The sequence below is a fragment of the Protobothrops mucrosquamatus genome, unplaced genomic scaffold, assembly GCF_001527695.2.
Source record: "Protobothrops mucrosquamatus isolate PMUCROS unplaced genomic scaffold, P.Mucros_1.0 scaffold1956, whole genome shotgun sequence".
NCBI classification, from domain to species: domain Eukaryota; kingdom Metazoa; phylum Chordata; class Lepidosauria; order Squamata; family Viperidae; genus Protobothrops; species Protobothrops mucrosquamatus.
In genome coordinates, this window is record NW_015388075.1 from 328,387 (window position 1) to 342,103 (window position 13,717).

Below are 13,717 nucleotides of genomic sequence, written 5' to 3' on the forward strand. Positions count from 1 at the left end.
CTTGCTTGTTTTCTTGCAGATTTCATTACCCAAACTAGATAATACCATCAGTGTGACTAGCCCTGATGATGTTACTTTGTTTGGGTAATGAAATGTCTGCAAGAAAACAAGCAAGCTCAGAGCACACCAAGGACCAAGAGTATGACAAAATTGCTATAAGCTAGTCAAAGCATTTTATCTCAAGACTAAGCAAGACTGAATGCAGAACTTTTGCATCTTCCATCATAGCAATGGTGTTTCATTCATAAAAATTCTATCGTTGGACAACAGCCAATTTTTTTTCAAAGCCCAAATTGAGCTACAGTTAATAAATGGGCAGGGACATGCCATCTGTTTGTTTCTGTCCAAATCAAGTATCGACAGATGTTTATTATTATTTTTCTCTAACACAATATACTTTCACGGAGCAAATACGACAGGTGTCAATGCTGCTAACATGGGATGTTTTGCATTGACAACAGATGGAAATGTAACCATCTTTTTCCCTTTCGCTTTTAGAGTTAAATGATACTAGGAGGGGGGGGAAACGTGAATGAGAATCTAGCTAGACATAACAACACTAAACCTAGTGTGAGAATCAAGGTTATTGAACCCAGAGCTGATAAAGAATTGGTGCTTCAAGCTAATTGGGGAATGTGATTTATGACTGTTAATTGGAGGAGGGAATTGTGCTTTGATACTATGTGCCCAGGGGAGGGGAATTCAGTTTTTGACTTCAATTATGCATGACAACAGGATCATGAACTTACATAAATGGAAACTTGAAGTCGTTTGGTTTAATACATCGCACGTAATGTGGAGTTGTGGCATTAAGGGTCTCCATCAAGAGATGCAGAGAATTTCTGAACTGTAGGAAAGATCAAAGGATGTACAAGGAAACATTTGACACATTTTTTCTTTCTTTCTTTGGAGTGAAACTTCTCCATGCAGCAATTTCTAATAACAACTTATATAAATGACAGGTCATCTGTTTTATTTTTAAAAGTCAGTCTGCATCTTTATTAATCGTGGAAATAAGTCCAGATCAGACTTAGGCCATAGTCCAAGAAGTACAGGTAGTGGGCCATAGCCCACAGGTAGACTGTGAGGAAAAATGTCACTATTTCTCCACAAACAGTTACACAGCGGCTCCCAATCTTTTCTATACCCCGCACCCCTTCTGATATATATAAACTTTAACAAAAGTTTGAAATAACGGCAACAAATTATGCATATACACTATAATTTTGAAAACCCAAGTTTTCGCACCCCCTGGAATATCGTCTCGCACCCCCAGGGGGGTGCGAGCACCCCTGGTTGGGAACCCCTGGGTTACAGCAAATGTTTCTTCTCCCGTTCTGCATTATCATGAGGGATAGCCCCAAGTAAAGTGAGGCCGTGCAATCTGGAAATAGCCCCAAAGACATGTAATACATTCCGTTTACCTGATGCCCCACAGTTTTCTTATGTTCCTTGCTTGCTTGGGCCATTTTGGACTTGGCTGGTTTTACAGCTGCTCGAGACAATGGGATACGACCCGATGGAGTGGCTGAGGCGGGGCTGATCGCCTTCTCCTCTTGAAACAGCTCAGGCAGCATCTTAAACTGAGTCAGACACAGAGTTTTTAGAACGTCGCCTCTGAATTTAGGAAAGAGAAAGTTTTTCCCTGAGGTAATGCAATAAAAAGGGGAAACCGAAGCCCAAAGAGATTTTCACGGGTTGGTTTTGTTAACTTTCCAGATGCTTGGAAAAATAAAGAAAATTTAGCTTTTGCTTTATCAAGCAGGTTAATTTAGGTGACCCCAAGAATGTGAGAATGGTCTTTTCGAGATTAGAGCAAGGGCGCAGTCTGTGTCCCACAGAGGCCAACCAGAAGCATCCGTGAAGCTTACTTACAAAGAGTATGCAGCGATACAAGACCTTCTCCACTGTCCCTACAGAGCAGTTATATGCGCTCCTAAAGCTTGTTGCCAAGGCAACCTTAGGCTTGCACCAGATTTCAAATCATGCAACCACAAACAATTCAAGGGTGGCCCTTGCACCAAATAAATATTGCAGAAACTCTCTGTATGTTGCTCTCTCTAAAAGTTGTGAAGTTTGACACCTAGTACTTCGTCTCACTCCTATTTCTTCCGCACCGTGAATTTTGAGAGAAGCCGGCACCTTTGCTGAAATACAGGACAATCTTCCATTAAAGAAGAGATTACAGGGAAAGAGAATTATTTTCAAATGCCTAGAACAGTGATGGCGAACCTTTTAGAGACCGAGTGCCCAAACTGCAACCCAAAACCCACTTATTTAATGCCGGGTGCCAGGTGGGCGTGGCCCACTGGGTGGGTGTGGCTGTGGTGGTCATGGCAGACTGAGTGGGTGTGGCCAAGGTGGGCGTGGTCACCTCAATATTGCTCGTGGGGAGGGACGCCTGTGGGGGCTGGGCAGGGTTGGGGGAGATCCAGGAGTCTCTGGCAGGTGGGGCGGTGGGCAGGAGACTCGTCCTGCGGGGTGAGGCAAGGAAAGGCGAGGCAGGGGTGCCATTGCCGCAGGGCAAGGAGAGGCAGGGGCCGAGGCGGCTGCTGCCTGACACCATCGGCCCCTGCATACAGAAGCCAGCGAGCATATGGGGGCCAACGGTGTCCGTCAGCAGCCACAGCCTGCCGGCCCATCGACCGGCACACTCTGGGGCTCCGCAGCCCGCCACCAGAAGTTCAGAGAAGCATAGATGCAGTAGGTCGTGCCTGGGAAAAGGAGAGCATGCGAGGCCAGGTGGGATGGGACAGGGGGGGAGGGAAACCAGCCATGCTGGGATGCATCCAGCCATGTGGGACCTCGGCGAGTTAGCGGGCAGCTGGTTGAAGAGGGACAATTGCCATCTCCGGGGCATGGCGCGCGTGCCCACAGAGAGGGCTCTGAGTGCCGCTTCTGGCACACGTGCCACAGGTTCGCCATCACTGGCCTAGAAGTCTGTAATCTTCCAAGAAAGGTAACACAAATCAGACAAGGAAGAGGAAAGATTTTAATTATGCATTTAAGTTTCCTAGAATATAATCAGGAAGGAGTAGACCAGGGGTAGGCAGCCTTGGCTCTTTTATGACTCATGGACTTCAATTCCCAGAATTCCTGAGTCAGCATAGCTGACTCAGGAATTCTGGGAGTTGAAGTCCATGAGTCATAAAAGAACCGAGGTTGCCTACCCCTGGAGTAGACTGTCATATTTCACCTATTCATTGCTGTAACTGGTTAGATTCATATCCTGCTCTTCTCTAAGAGCTGTAATCAGAAATGGACGACACTTCGGTCTTGATAGGATTGTGATGGTTAAGTGAAGTGGCAGGGAGGATTATTTCAACACTAACCTTACTTGATTTGAGAACGTTGATCTGTTCTTCATAGACAGTATCCTTGTTTTTTTCCAAAAACCCTTCGCACTGGTACTCCACCTGGAAATGTAAAGATCTAATTTTACCAAACAGCGGCTGCAATCAGTGGCCCACAAGGATAGGTACACCTAGATAAGCACAAATGTCTTCTGTTTTAGGAGATTTCCAATTTCAGATTTAAGTTTAAACACTTTGCCAAAGTTTGCTTGGGGCAGTCAATAAAGGAAGCCATCACACTCAATGCAAAGCATACTTGCTTCGTTGAATTGCTTTGCAAACATTTTCTGCCTCAAGAATTCCTCCCAATGACAACTGCAAAAGGATTCTTTGATGGACCGAGACAAGTGCAAGCAACAAGAAAAAAAAGCAATATCCACATCAGCCAGGAAACAAAATCTCCTACCTTATCTGCAAAGTGTTGAATAATAAAAGCTTTGTTGGACAATCGAGGTTTCTCAAACAGTGCCGTCTTATTCAAGTGAGTATTGTATAATTTCTGTGCCCAACTATTGTCTGAACCTTTAGGCATCTAGAGAAGGGACAGATGGAGAGATAACTTCACATTTCTGGTGGGAACACAGCCATGGAGGGGGGGGAATAATCACAGAAAAGTTATAAATGGTGCCTTTGAAAAGGAAGAAATATTCTCTCTCTTTTTTTCCCCCTGTGCAGGAATCTTGTAACATTTTTAATTGGCTTTTAGTGCTGTCCACAGGGGAGCTACCCATCCCTTTCTATCCCAGAGAGTTTAGCCAAAGAGACACATGAAATGACACCGATCAAAACTCAGCCACTGCCTTCAAATCCTGGGAATGGAAGCTTATGGGCTGAAGGAGGCATGCGACTCCCAGAACAGGCAAATTGTGCCGAACGAGATGCAAAAGACGTCTCACTAAACCAACGGTGAGGATATAAATGGGTATTTAACTCTTTCTACTTTGCAGCCAAGAAATTAGAAGACGCTTGCTCCTGGGGAGGAAAGCTATGGCAAATCTAGACAGCATACTAAACAGCAGAGACATCACCCTGCCAACAAAAGTGCGTATAGTCAAGGCCATGGTTTTCCCAGTTGCAATGTATGGATGTGAAAGTTGGACCGTAAGAAAGGCTGAGCGCCAAAGAATTGAGGCCTTTGAGCTATGGTGCTGGAGAAGACTCCTGCGAGTCCCCTGGACTGCAAGGCGATCAAACCAGTCAGTCCTAGAAGAGATCAACCCCAACTGCTCTTTAGAAGGCCAGATCCTGAAGTTGAAACTCAAGTACTTTGGCCACCTAATGAGAAGGAAGGACTCACTGGAGAAAAGAGCCTAATGCTGGGAAAGATTGAGGGCAATAGAAGAAGGGGACGACAGAGAATGAGGTGGCTGGATGGAGTCACTGAAGCAGTAGGCGGGAGCTTAAATGGACTCCAGAAGATGGTAGAGGACAGGAAGGCCTGGAGGAACATTGTCCATGGGGTCGCGATGGGTCGGACACGACTTCACAACAACAACACTTTTTTCTGCAGAAATTCTTCTACAGGGGACATTTGGACTACCTACCTTGCATTCCTCATCCAGCAAATCCAGAATTCCCAATTTGGCCTCGATGAGGTTAATGCAGGGCTGATTGTCGTAGAAATCAATCAAGGTCCAAGGAATTTGTTCCCTCATGTATTCTTCTTGCTCCAACTTAAAGACGTGCTGTGTGAGAGGGTAGAAGACGGATCATCGTCAGGGTGAGGTTACAGGGCTGACTTTGCATTTGCGTTTTTCCTGGGGCTTTTAACGGCGATACAGAAATTGAAACGGACAACCTGTTTTGCCAGATGCAACAGATTAACCTAGCTATCCCTCTAGAAAATGATAAATGATAAAAGTCCTCCTTCTGAACCACTAATCCAGAAAATCTAATTATGAAGTGGATAATTAAGATGTGGGTGGATAGCATGACACCAAAAAACACCAAGTTTCTTACTTACCATATTGAACTGCTGCTGCAGTTTCTCATTGGCGTAATTTATACAGAATTGTTCAAAACTGTTGATCTCAAATGTCTCAAACCTGAAAAAGAAGATTTTTCAGCATACCTGAAAAGTATTCAATGAACAGTTGCACAGCTGAGGTCTAAAACCTCCAGCTGAATTATTACAGCTGTATTAAATGGAATGGAAGGGCCAGACAAAAAAAAACACCCCAAAAAATTTACTCAGTCTACATTCTTAGCAGGAAAAAAACAGTCCTTCACGATGTAAGCTACTTTGTTTGATCTATTATATCAGGGGTGTCAAACTCAATTTCACTGAGGGCCGCATCAGCATTGCAGTTGCCCTCAGGGGGGCAGGTGGGTGTGGTCAGGGTGGGTGTGGCCTACTGGGTGGGTGTGGATGGAGTGGGTGTGGACAGCTCTACATCATTCGCGTCAAGGGTGCCTATGGATGCCTGGGCAGGAATGGGACAGATCTGAGGGTCTCTGGCAGAAGGGGGTGGGACTGGGGCAAGCGCCAAGGCATGGTCCACTGGAGGAGCCTCACTATTCCTCTCAGGCCATGCAGGGGGGGGCTGGATGGTGGTGCGGGCTGCCCGGAGCCCTGGGCAGCAGAGGTCAAATGCCCAGCCTGGCCTTTGAGCACCCGCGGCACCAAGCCCAGCCCCACTTCCTCAAGGCTGCTACTCAAGGTTCTCCTGGTTCCTCGCTGTTTCCAGACAACCTTGTGGAGCTAAGACTGAATGCGTTTCAGCATAGATGGCCACCACAAAATTCTACATTGGCTCCCGGCCGGCCTGGGCCAGGGCCAAGGCAGCGGGGGCCGTCCCCTCACTGTTTCCAGGATGGCTTCGCGGGCCACATGAAACCACTTCGCAGGCCGCATCCAGCCCCCAGGCCTTGTGTTTGACATGTCTGTATTATATGATCTGATTCTATGGAACATCAAGATATTGTTTCAGATACCCTTATCATTTTTGGCTACACCGCCTAAAATCATTGCAATGGTAGCAAAACTGGATAAAACTGGATAAAAATCCTGAGACGGAAAGCACTCACCCATAAATGTCCAATACGCCAATGAAAGAATGCTGTTTCACAGTGGACTGCAAAGCTTTGTTCACATGTTCTACAATCCAGGTAAAAAGGTTGGCGTAGATATGTTTTGCGAGAGCATCCCTAGCATTGATAGCCTGCAGCTTGGAAATTGGCTTGATGTAGGTCTCGGCGGCAGTAGCGAGCTTTCTGTGGCAAAGCCAATGCGCCATCTGTTCATATTCCACTCCCATGAGTTCACAGAAGATCCTGAGGGGTTCGTGTTTAGGCTATAAGGACAATAATCTCCTTAGAGTTGAAAACAATCTACACATATTCCTAACAACTCATCTAAAAATTTTCAAGCAGCCAAAAGTTGACGAGAAAGATTTTATGCCTTAGATCAGGGGTCTTCAAACGTGGCCCTTTTATGACTTGTGGACTTCAGCTCCCAGAATTCCTCAGCCTCACGCTGGCTGAGGAATTCTGGGAGCTGAAGTCCACAAGTCATAAAAGGGCCAAGTTTGAAGACCCCTGCCTTAGATTTAATGAGAACGTTCTTCCATTTGGAAAGACGTAATTTGAAGAAAAATATGAGAGAGAGAGAGAGAGAGAGAGAGAGAGAGAGAGAGAGAGAGAGAGAGAGAGAGAGAGAGAGAGGGGAGAGAAGAGAAGAGAAGAGAAGAGAAGAGAAGAGAAGAGAAGAGAAGAGAAGAGAAGAGAAGAGATAGGGAAAATGCAGCATATCTCCATTTTGGCAAGGCAACTACAAGACAAATAGACAAGGAAGAGTAGGGAAGTTAGAAATGTCAATGGGATCGAGAATAGTTAAAGTATTTTGGAACTTACGGGGATTGTGCAGCTATCGGCATCTCGAGATGTGAATGACACGTTGCCCAAGTGAAGAATGCCAGCAAGGATTTGGAAAATTCCCATCTGACGGGAATCAACAATGCCTGTTGTATTGGGGAAGGGAAGCAGGGGAAAATTAAAAAAAAAGTTTCCTGGAATAATTACAGCCTATTAAGTACCTAAACAAGAAGGATACAAGGTATAATTAATAATAAGGTAATAATTCATCACTGAGTGGGAGAGTCACCCTTTTATTTTATTTTTTACCAAAAAAGCAAGAACTTACAGCCACATCCAGACTACATTCAAACTGCAATCTCCCACTTGGAAGAGATGTAAAATGATTTTTTTTTTACCATCATAAACTGTAAATGTTCCCGAGTCCCTCCATAATTGCCCCTTAATACCTGCCTCCTTACAAATGGTTTTTATGCTAAATCTTATGCTAATTATGCACATTCTTGCATAATTACAGCAAGACCACCCTAGCATTTTTACAATTCAAAGCAACGCACCAATACTTTCAGAAAGGCCTAATTTTATCCTCCAGCGAGTTAGATGCCCTTGGTGAAAGAATGGTGAAGAATTTTGCACCAAGAAATAAATGCAGCAGCCTTACGGTGCTTCAAAACTTATTTTTTGCCAGAAAGTCAGCTGCTCTTAGTATCCCTGCGGTGTTTTAAGAAAGCCGAGCTATTTGTAACTGAAACAGATATCTGCTCCTCCCCCATTCCTCTTTGGTGCCTTTGAGATGTCAAATAGTAGTTAGCAAAGGTTGTATTCTGCAACCTATTAAGCTCAGTAAGTGGAACCCTCTCTTAAGCAGCGTCCTTTTAAGGTTTTTTTTTCTTTTTGCAAATAATAATATACAACACTGTATATTAAGTGAAGCGCTTGAAAAATCTCGAGCTTACCTAAAAGAGTGCAAGCCCGCCGAGTGTTAAGCATTTCCTTAGCGTCATCAATTCCGTCAATTGCTGGGCTGCCCCCTTGTTTTGTATAGTGAAAATAGTCTGCATTCCCTATTTGGACAAAAACAAGATGATTTCTTACAACAAAATGCCGTGATGACTTTCATGCGACAGGCGTGTAACTGCAGCCCGTTGAGAAGGCACTATTTGTTCATGAGTAAGAATTTATACCCCTTCTTCAAAAAGTTCTTTAAAGTTCAAAAAGACTTTGCGGAGATTCAATGCAGTCAGAGTGATCAAGCAAATAATGATTCCTCTTAAATTATTCCCGACCATGGTAAAATATTTGTAACAGCACTAGATTTGCTTCGTGTTTATACCTGGAAGATACATGGTTATTAATAGATAAGAGGGGGGACATGATAGAAGCCTTCCAATGTTTGAGGGGCTGCCACAAAGAAGAGGGAGTCAAGCTCTTCTCCAAAGCACCTGAAGGCAGGACAAGAAGAAGCAACAGATGGAAACTAACCAAGGAGAGAAGCAACCTGGAATTAAGGAGAAACTTCCTGACAGTTAGAACAATTAACCAGTGGAACAACCTGCCTCCAGAAGCGGTGAATGCTCCAACACTGGAAGTTTTTAAGAAGAAACTGGACAGCCATTTGTCTGAAATGGGATAGGGTTTCCTGCCTGAGCAGGGGGTTGGACTAGATGACCTCCAAGGTCCCTTCCAACTTTTATTATTATTATTATTATTATTATTATTATTATTATTATTATTATTATTATTATTATTATTATTATTATTAGAAAAATACTTTGTAAATGCCAACATGTAGTACCGACAGATACCGATACATACCCAATCGCAACGCTTTAAATTCAGGTAATGCTGCAGAAGCACAAAGCTGATAGAAGATATGGTAATTTCTCTCAAGAAGACGGAAATTATGTTTATCTAATATAAACTATACTTGGTCAACTGAGAATCGCTGGTGTGTCGCCAGAAGTCCTTGTTTATTTAATGTGTGTTTATATATGTGCCTTTATTATATATATATTACCTACTTAAAGACATACTGTCTATGATAGGACTCTTTCAACACTGATTTTGTCCCCAGAAGTTTGAACCGGTTTATGAGCTCCCACCCTCTGGAATGAACTGCCCCCAGAGATCAGGGTTATCCCTGATCTCCCTTCCTTTCGCCGCGCCCTCAAGACTTGGCTATTCCAGCTTGCAGGACTGGCCTAGGGCAACTTTTAGAGGGGTTTTAATTATATTTTAAATTTGACAAATATTTAAATATTCCTTTTAATTAATTTTAAATTTGTACTGTTATATATGTATTTTAATTGATTGTCAGCCGCCCTGAGTCCTACGGGAGAAGGGCGGGATATAAATCCAAATATAAATAAATAAATAAATGACTCATGGACTTCAATTCCCAAAATTCCTCAGTCAATTCTGGGAGTCGAAGTCCACGAGTCATAAAAGGGCCAAGTTTGAAGACCCCTGGACTAAAACAACCCATAATTTGCCCCCTTCCAATTTCTTCCACTGGTTCTTGAGTCCCCCTCTGGAACAATAGATGTAGAGATCCTTTCTTCCTTAAATTAACCATTTCCACTCTGGATTGCAAAAGGCGAACCCCAACCACATCCCACTCCAGATGTAAACCATCACGCACAGTTTTGTCCCCCAACTCATAATTATGCAAATAAGGCAGAATCCCCTTTACCTGGAACACCACTCTTGATTTTTCTAGGAGGTAAGTTCTCATGTTAGCCCCTGTGATTCGATACCGTTTGTCAAAACCGATTTCAATGTACTTCCCAAAGCGACTGCTGTTGTCGTTTCGTGTGGTTTTGGCATTGCCAATAGACTGTGGGGAAGGAAAGAGGACAAGGTCAGAAATTTTGAGACCCATTCCAATTATAAGGAGGACTTCTTTCTCACACACATGGGAGAGGATGCCTCTTCTAAGACTAGGGCTTTCTGAGAAGACATGTGCATATCCAAAAAGAAAGACGGACTACATCAGAGGTCTTCAAACTTGGCAACTTTAAGACTTGTGGACTTCAACTCCCAGAATTCCTCAGCCAGTGTGAGGAATTCTGGGAGTTGAAGTCCACAAGTCATAAAGTTGCCAAGTTTGAAGACCCCTGGACTACATCATGCTTGAGAATTATTCTTTTAACAATTGCCAATGTTAATCCATAACTTAAAACTCGTAATAAAAAGCGAGGCCTCTATCCCTAATTTAATCTATACCATGTCTCCAGTTAACATATTCAGATGCATATGATATTACTGAGCACAAACAGACTTCTTTGTGTAGACACAAAGAATTGTTTGACTAAAAACCACGTAGAAGATACGTCTCCACTACCCCAACAGACCTTCTTTCAGAAAATGGGTTTCATCATCCATACACTTTTGTTAACAGTAACTGCATGTTAGTGACAGTGCAGCACACCCACCCACTAAGACTGAATCAGAGGAGGTTTTTTTTGAAGACTGAGGGTGGAGGATATCTTTAGAACAAAGACTGAATTTGTAAGTCACCAGAGATAGAGTGAAGGGATGTGGAGAGACTCAATAATAATAATAATATTAATAATAATGCATGTTTTAAACCATGCTGACTCAGGAATTCTGGTAGTTAAAAGTCCACAGGTCCTAAAGTTGTCATAGCTGTTCACCCCTGCTCTTATCATGTCAGGATCGTTCTACATCTAGAAGGAAAAGTGAAAATGCTCACGACATGCCTATTGGTTAGTAGGCGTTTTACTGATAAATGCTCGGTAAAGTTGCTTGCACAATTCCACACAGCACGGCAAACCAGGCAGAATTACCTGAGCTCTGAATACATCAAATACACCTCAGACAAAGTTGCCTTTAGGGCCACCTCCACTTTTGTTTTGTGTTTCAAGAAATGCTTAAAATAAGGAAAAAATAGGTTTTACAATATTCAAGAAAGGGGAAAGTTGGACTTAATCTCTCAATAGATCTCCTGAATGTTCTGCATCTGGTAGGTATATCATCAGGGAGAATATATATATATTTATCCATCCCCCCCCCCCCATCCATTTCTCTTTTGCATTACATTTTTAAGGGCTTCCATCATTGTCCTGTTTTCCTTCAAAATCTGCTAGTCCTTAAAAATCCATATCGGTTACAGACAGTCCTTGACTTACAACAGTTCAATTAATGACCATTCAAAGTTACAATGGCACCGAAAAAGGTGACTTATGACTGTTTTTCACACTTAGGGCCACTGCAGCACCCCTGTGGCCACGTGATCAAAACTCGGACGCTTGGCAACTGACTCTGTATTTATGACGGTTGCAGTGTCCTGGGGTCACGTGATCCCCTTTTGCGGCCTTCTGACAAGTAAAGCCAATGGGGAAGCCAGATTCACTTAATGACCGGGTTACTAACAACCGCAATGACTCACTTAACAACTGGGGCAAGGAAGATGGCAAAATGGGGCAAAATTCATTAACAAACGTCCCTCTTAGCAACACAAATTTGGGGCCTGATATATAATCCAGGATGGTTGAAGCGGTCAAGGGGAAACAAATCGTCCAATGGCAAAATTGTTCTCTAATTTAAAATAATAATAATAATAATAAAAAAAAAAGGAACAACACACACATTCCGGTCTTACCTCCATTATAGGATTGGAAGCTAATACTTTCTCTTCAACATTAGCTTCACTTGCCGAGCCGCTCACCGTGGCAAAGTATCTCATGGCGTATTTGGCAGACACGGTTTTCCCAGCGCCCGATTCCCCGCTGACGATGATGGACTGGTTCCGTTCATCTCTGAAATAGAAGCAAAATCATTGGACAGAATAACAGAGCTGGAAGGGGCCCTGGAGGTCTTCTAGTCCAACCCCCTGCTCAAGCAGGAAACCCTATACCCGTGGTGGCGAACCTATGGCACACGTGCCACAGGTGGCACGCAGAGCCCTCTCTGTGGGCACGCACGCCGTCGCCCCAGTCCTAGGCCTTTGCTGGGTTTTATAAAGCCTTTTCGCTTTAGGCCTCCGCCACCGTGTGCAAAAAAATAAAAAGGTTCAATCAATCAATCAATTTCAACTTCTCACGGGGAAAAAAAAAGATCTCGCAAAGTTGGAATTGATTGATTGAACTTTTTAGTCCCACCCAGTCTGCCGTTACCACCACAGCCACGCCCACCCAATGGGCCACACCCACTCACTGAGCCACACCAACCTGGCACCCAATGATGCATAAGTGGGTTTTGGGTTGCAGTTTGGGCACTCGGTCTCTAAAAGGTTTGTCATCACTGCCCTATAACTCATAAACCTATCATTTAGATTGTGTATGAATACAGGGAGTCCTCAGACTAACGACTGCAATGGAGCCCAAAATGTCCGTTGCTAAGCAAGACAGTTGCATGAATTTTGCCCCATTTTTACGACCTTCCTTGCCCCAGTTGCACACTGAATCACGGCAGTCGCTTACTTAGTACTGTCGCTTACTTAGTACTGTTAAAAGAATCTGACTTCCCCATTGACTTTGTCAGGAGGTTGCAAAAGGGGGATCACGTGGCCCCCATCAAAAATATGAACCCGTTGCCAGCATCTGAATTTTGATCATGTGACCATGGGGATGCTGCCATGGTTGTAAGTGTGAAAAGCCTTCACAGGCCATTTTTTTTCAGCGCCACGGTCACTTCGAGCGGTCGTTAAACAAATGCCGAGGACCACCTGCATATGAGTATATTTATCATGACAACAGCCCCCCTCCTTCCACAAACCTAGTTGGTGGAAAGCCGACACCCCTCGTCCCACAAACCTGGCCATCTGTTTGTATGCCTCCTCAGCCACAGCAAAGATGTGGGGGTCCATGTCCCCCATATTTTGGCCACTGTAGGCATTGATGATGTCTTCGCCATAGATAGGCAGCTGCTCGTAAGGATTTATGGCAACTAAAACTATACCTAAAACAAAATAATAACAAAGACATGGTAAAGCAGTGGATATTGATTCAGGAACAATTTAGCCCGTGTTGAACTGCAACCACCACAATAACGATATGTTTTCCTTTTAGTTTTGTCAGTGTATTGGTTAAACCAGGGGTCCCCAACCCCGGTCCATGGACCGGTACTGGGCCGCGGCATGCCAGCAACTGGTCCGCACCAACAAGCAAAGCCCCATCCGTAGGATGCAAGCAGCACACAAAACCACGCACTCTCCGGTCCGTGGAAAAATCTTTCTCCACAGAACTGGTCCCTGGTGTTCAAAAGGTTGGGGTCCTCTGGGCTAAACAGTATAACTGACATTATATGGAATGTAATTTGAGTGGTTGTCTGTAGGAAACTCGGCTTCCAGTGGGAATCATGGTTGACTGAAGACATCATGAACAAGCAAAGACTATGACCATTATGAAGAATGAAGGACCGGCGGCTAGACCAGTCCTTCGAAGGAGTGAACAGGAGGTCACCCACAAGTGCTCTGAATGACAACTCTTCACAAGGAGACCATAAAATAGCAATTTCCATGAGTTTGAGGGCCAGGAGCCAAAATCTACGCTACCAGCACAACAGAACCTTTGATAAGGACGCTTTAG

The 13,717-nt window shown here is 44.0% G+C and overlaps 1 protein-coding gene across 1 annotated transcript in view; it reads right to left on the reverse strand.

Annotated features, from left to right (window-relative positions):
* MYO5A (myosin VA) overlaps window positions 1-13,020 on the reverse strand; it is a 50,453-nt gene extending 37,433 nt beyond the window's left edge. Inside the window, exons 1-13 of the mRNA XM_015823707.1 lie at window positions 12,944-13,020; window positions 11,791-11,947; window positions 9,859-10,002; window positions 8,982-9,051; window positions 8,123-8,230; window positions 7,206-7,312; window positions 6,381-6,646; window positions 5,317-5,398; window positions 4,898-5,038; window positions 3,760-3,885; window positions 3,333-3,416; window positions 1,425-1,583; window positions 750-847 (exon numbers count right to left, since the gene is read on the reverse strand). Coding sequence (XP_015679193.1) covers window positions 750-847; window positions 1,425-1,583; window positions 3,333-3,416; window positions 3,760-3,885; window positions 4,898-5,038; window positions 5,317-5,398; window positions 6,381-6,646; window positions 7,206-7,312; window positions 8,123-8,230; window positions 8,982-9,051; window positions 9,859-10,002; window positions 11,791-11,947; window positions 12,944-13,005 — 1,604 coding nt within the window. The 5' untranslated portion in view covers window positions 13,006-13,020. The remainder of the gene's footprint in view (window positions 1-749; window positions 848-1,424; window positions 1,584-3,332; window positions 3,417-3,759; window positions 3,886-4,897; window positions 5,039-5,316; window positions 5,399-6,380; window positions 6,647-7,205; window positions 7,313-8,122; window positions 8,231-8,981; window positions 9,052-9,858; window positions 10,003-11,790; window positions 11,948-12,943) is intronic.
* Between the last annotated feature and the right edge of the window lie 697 nt (window positions 13,021-13,717).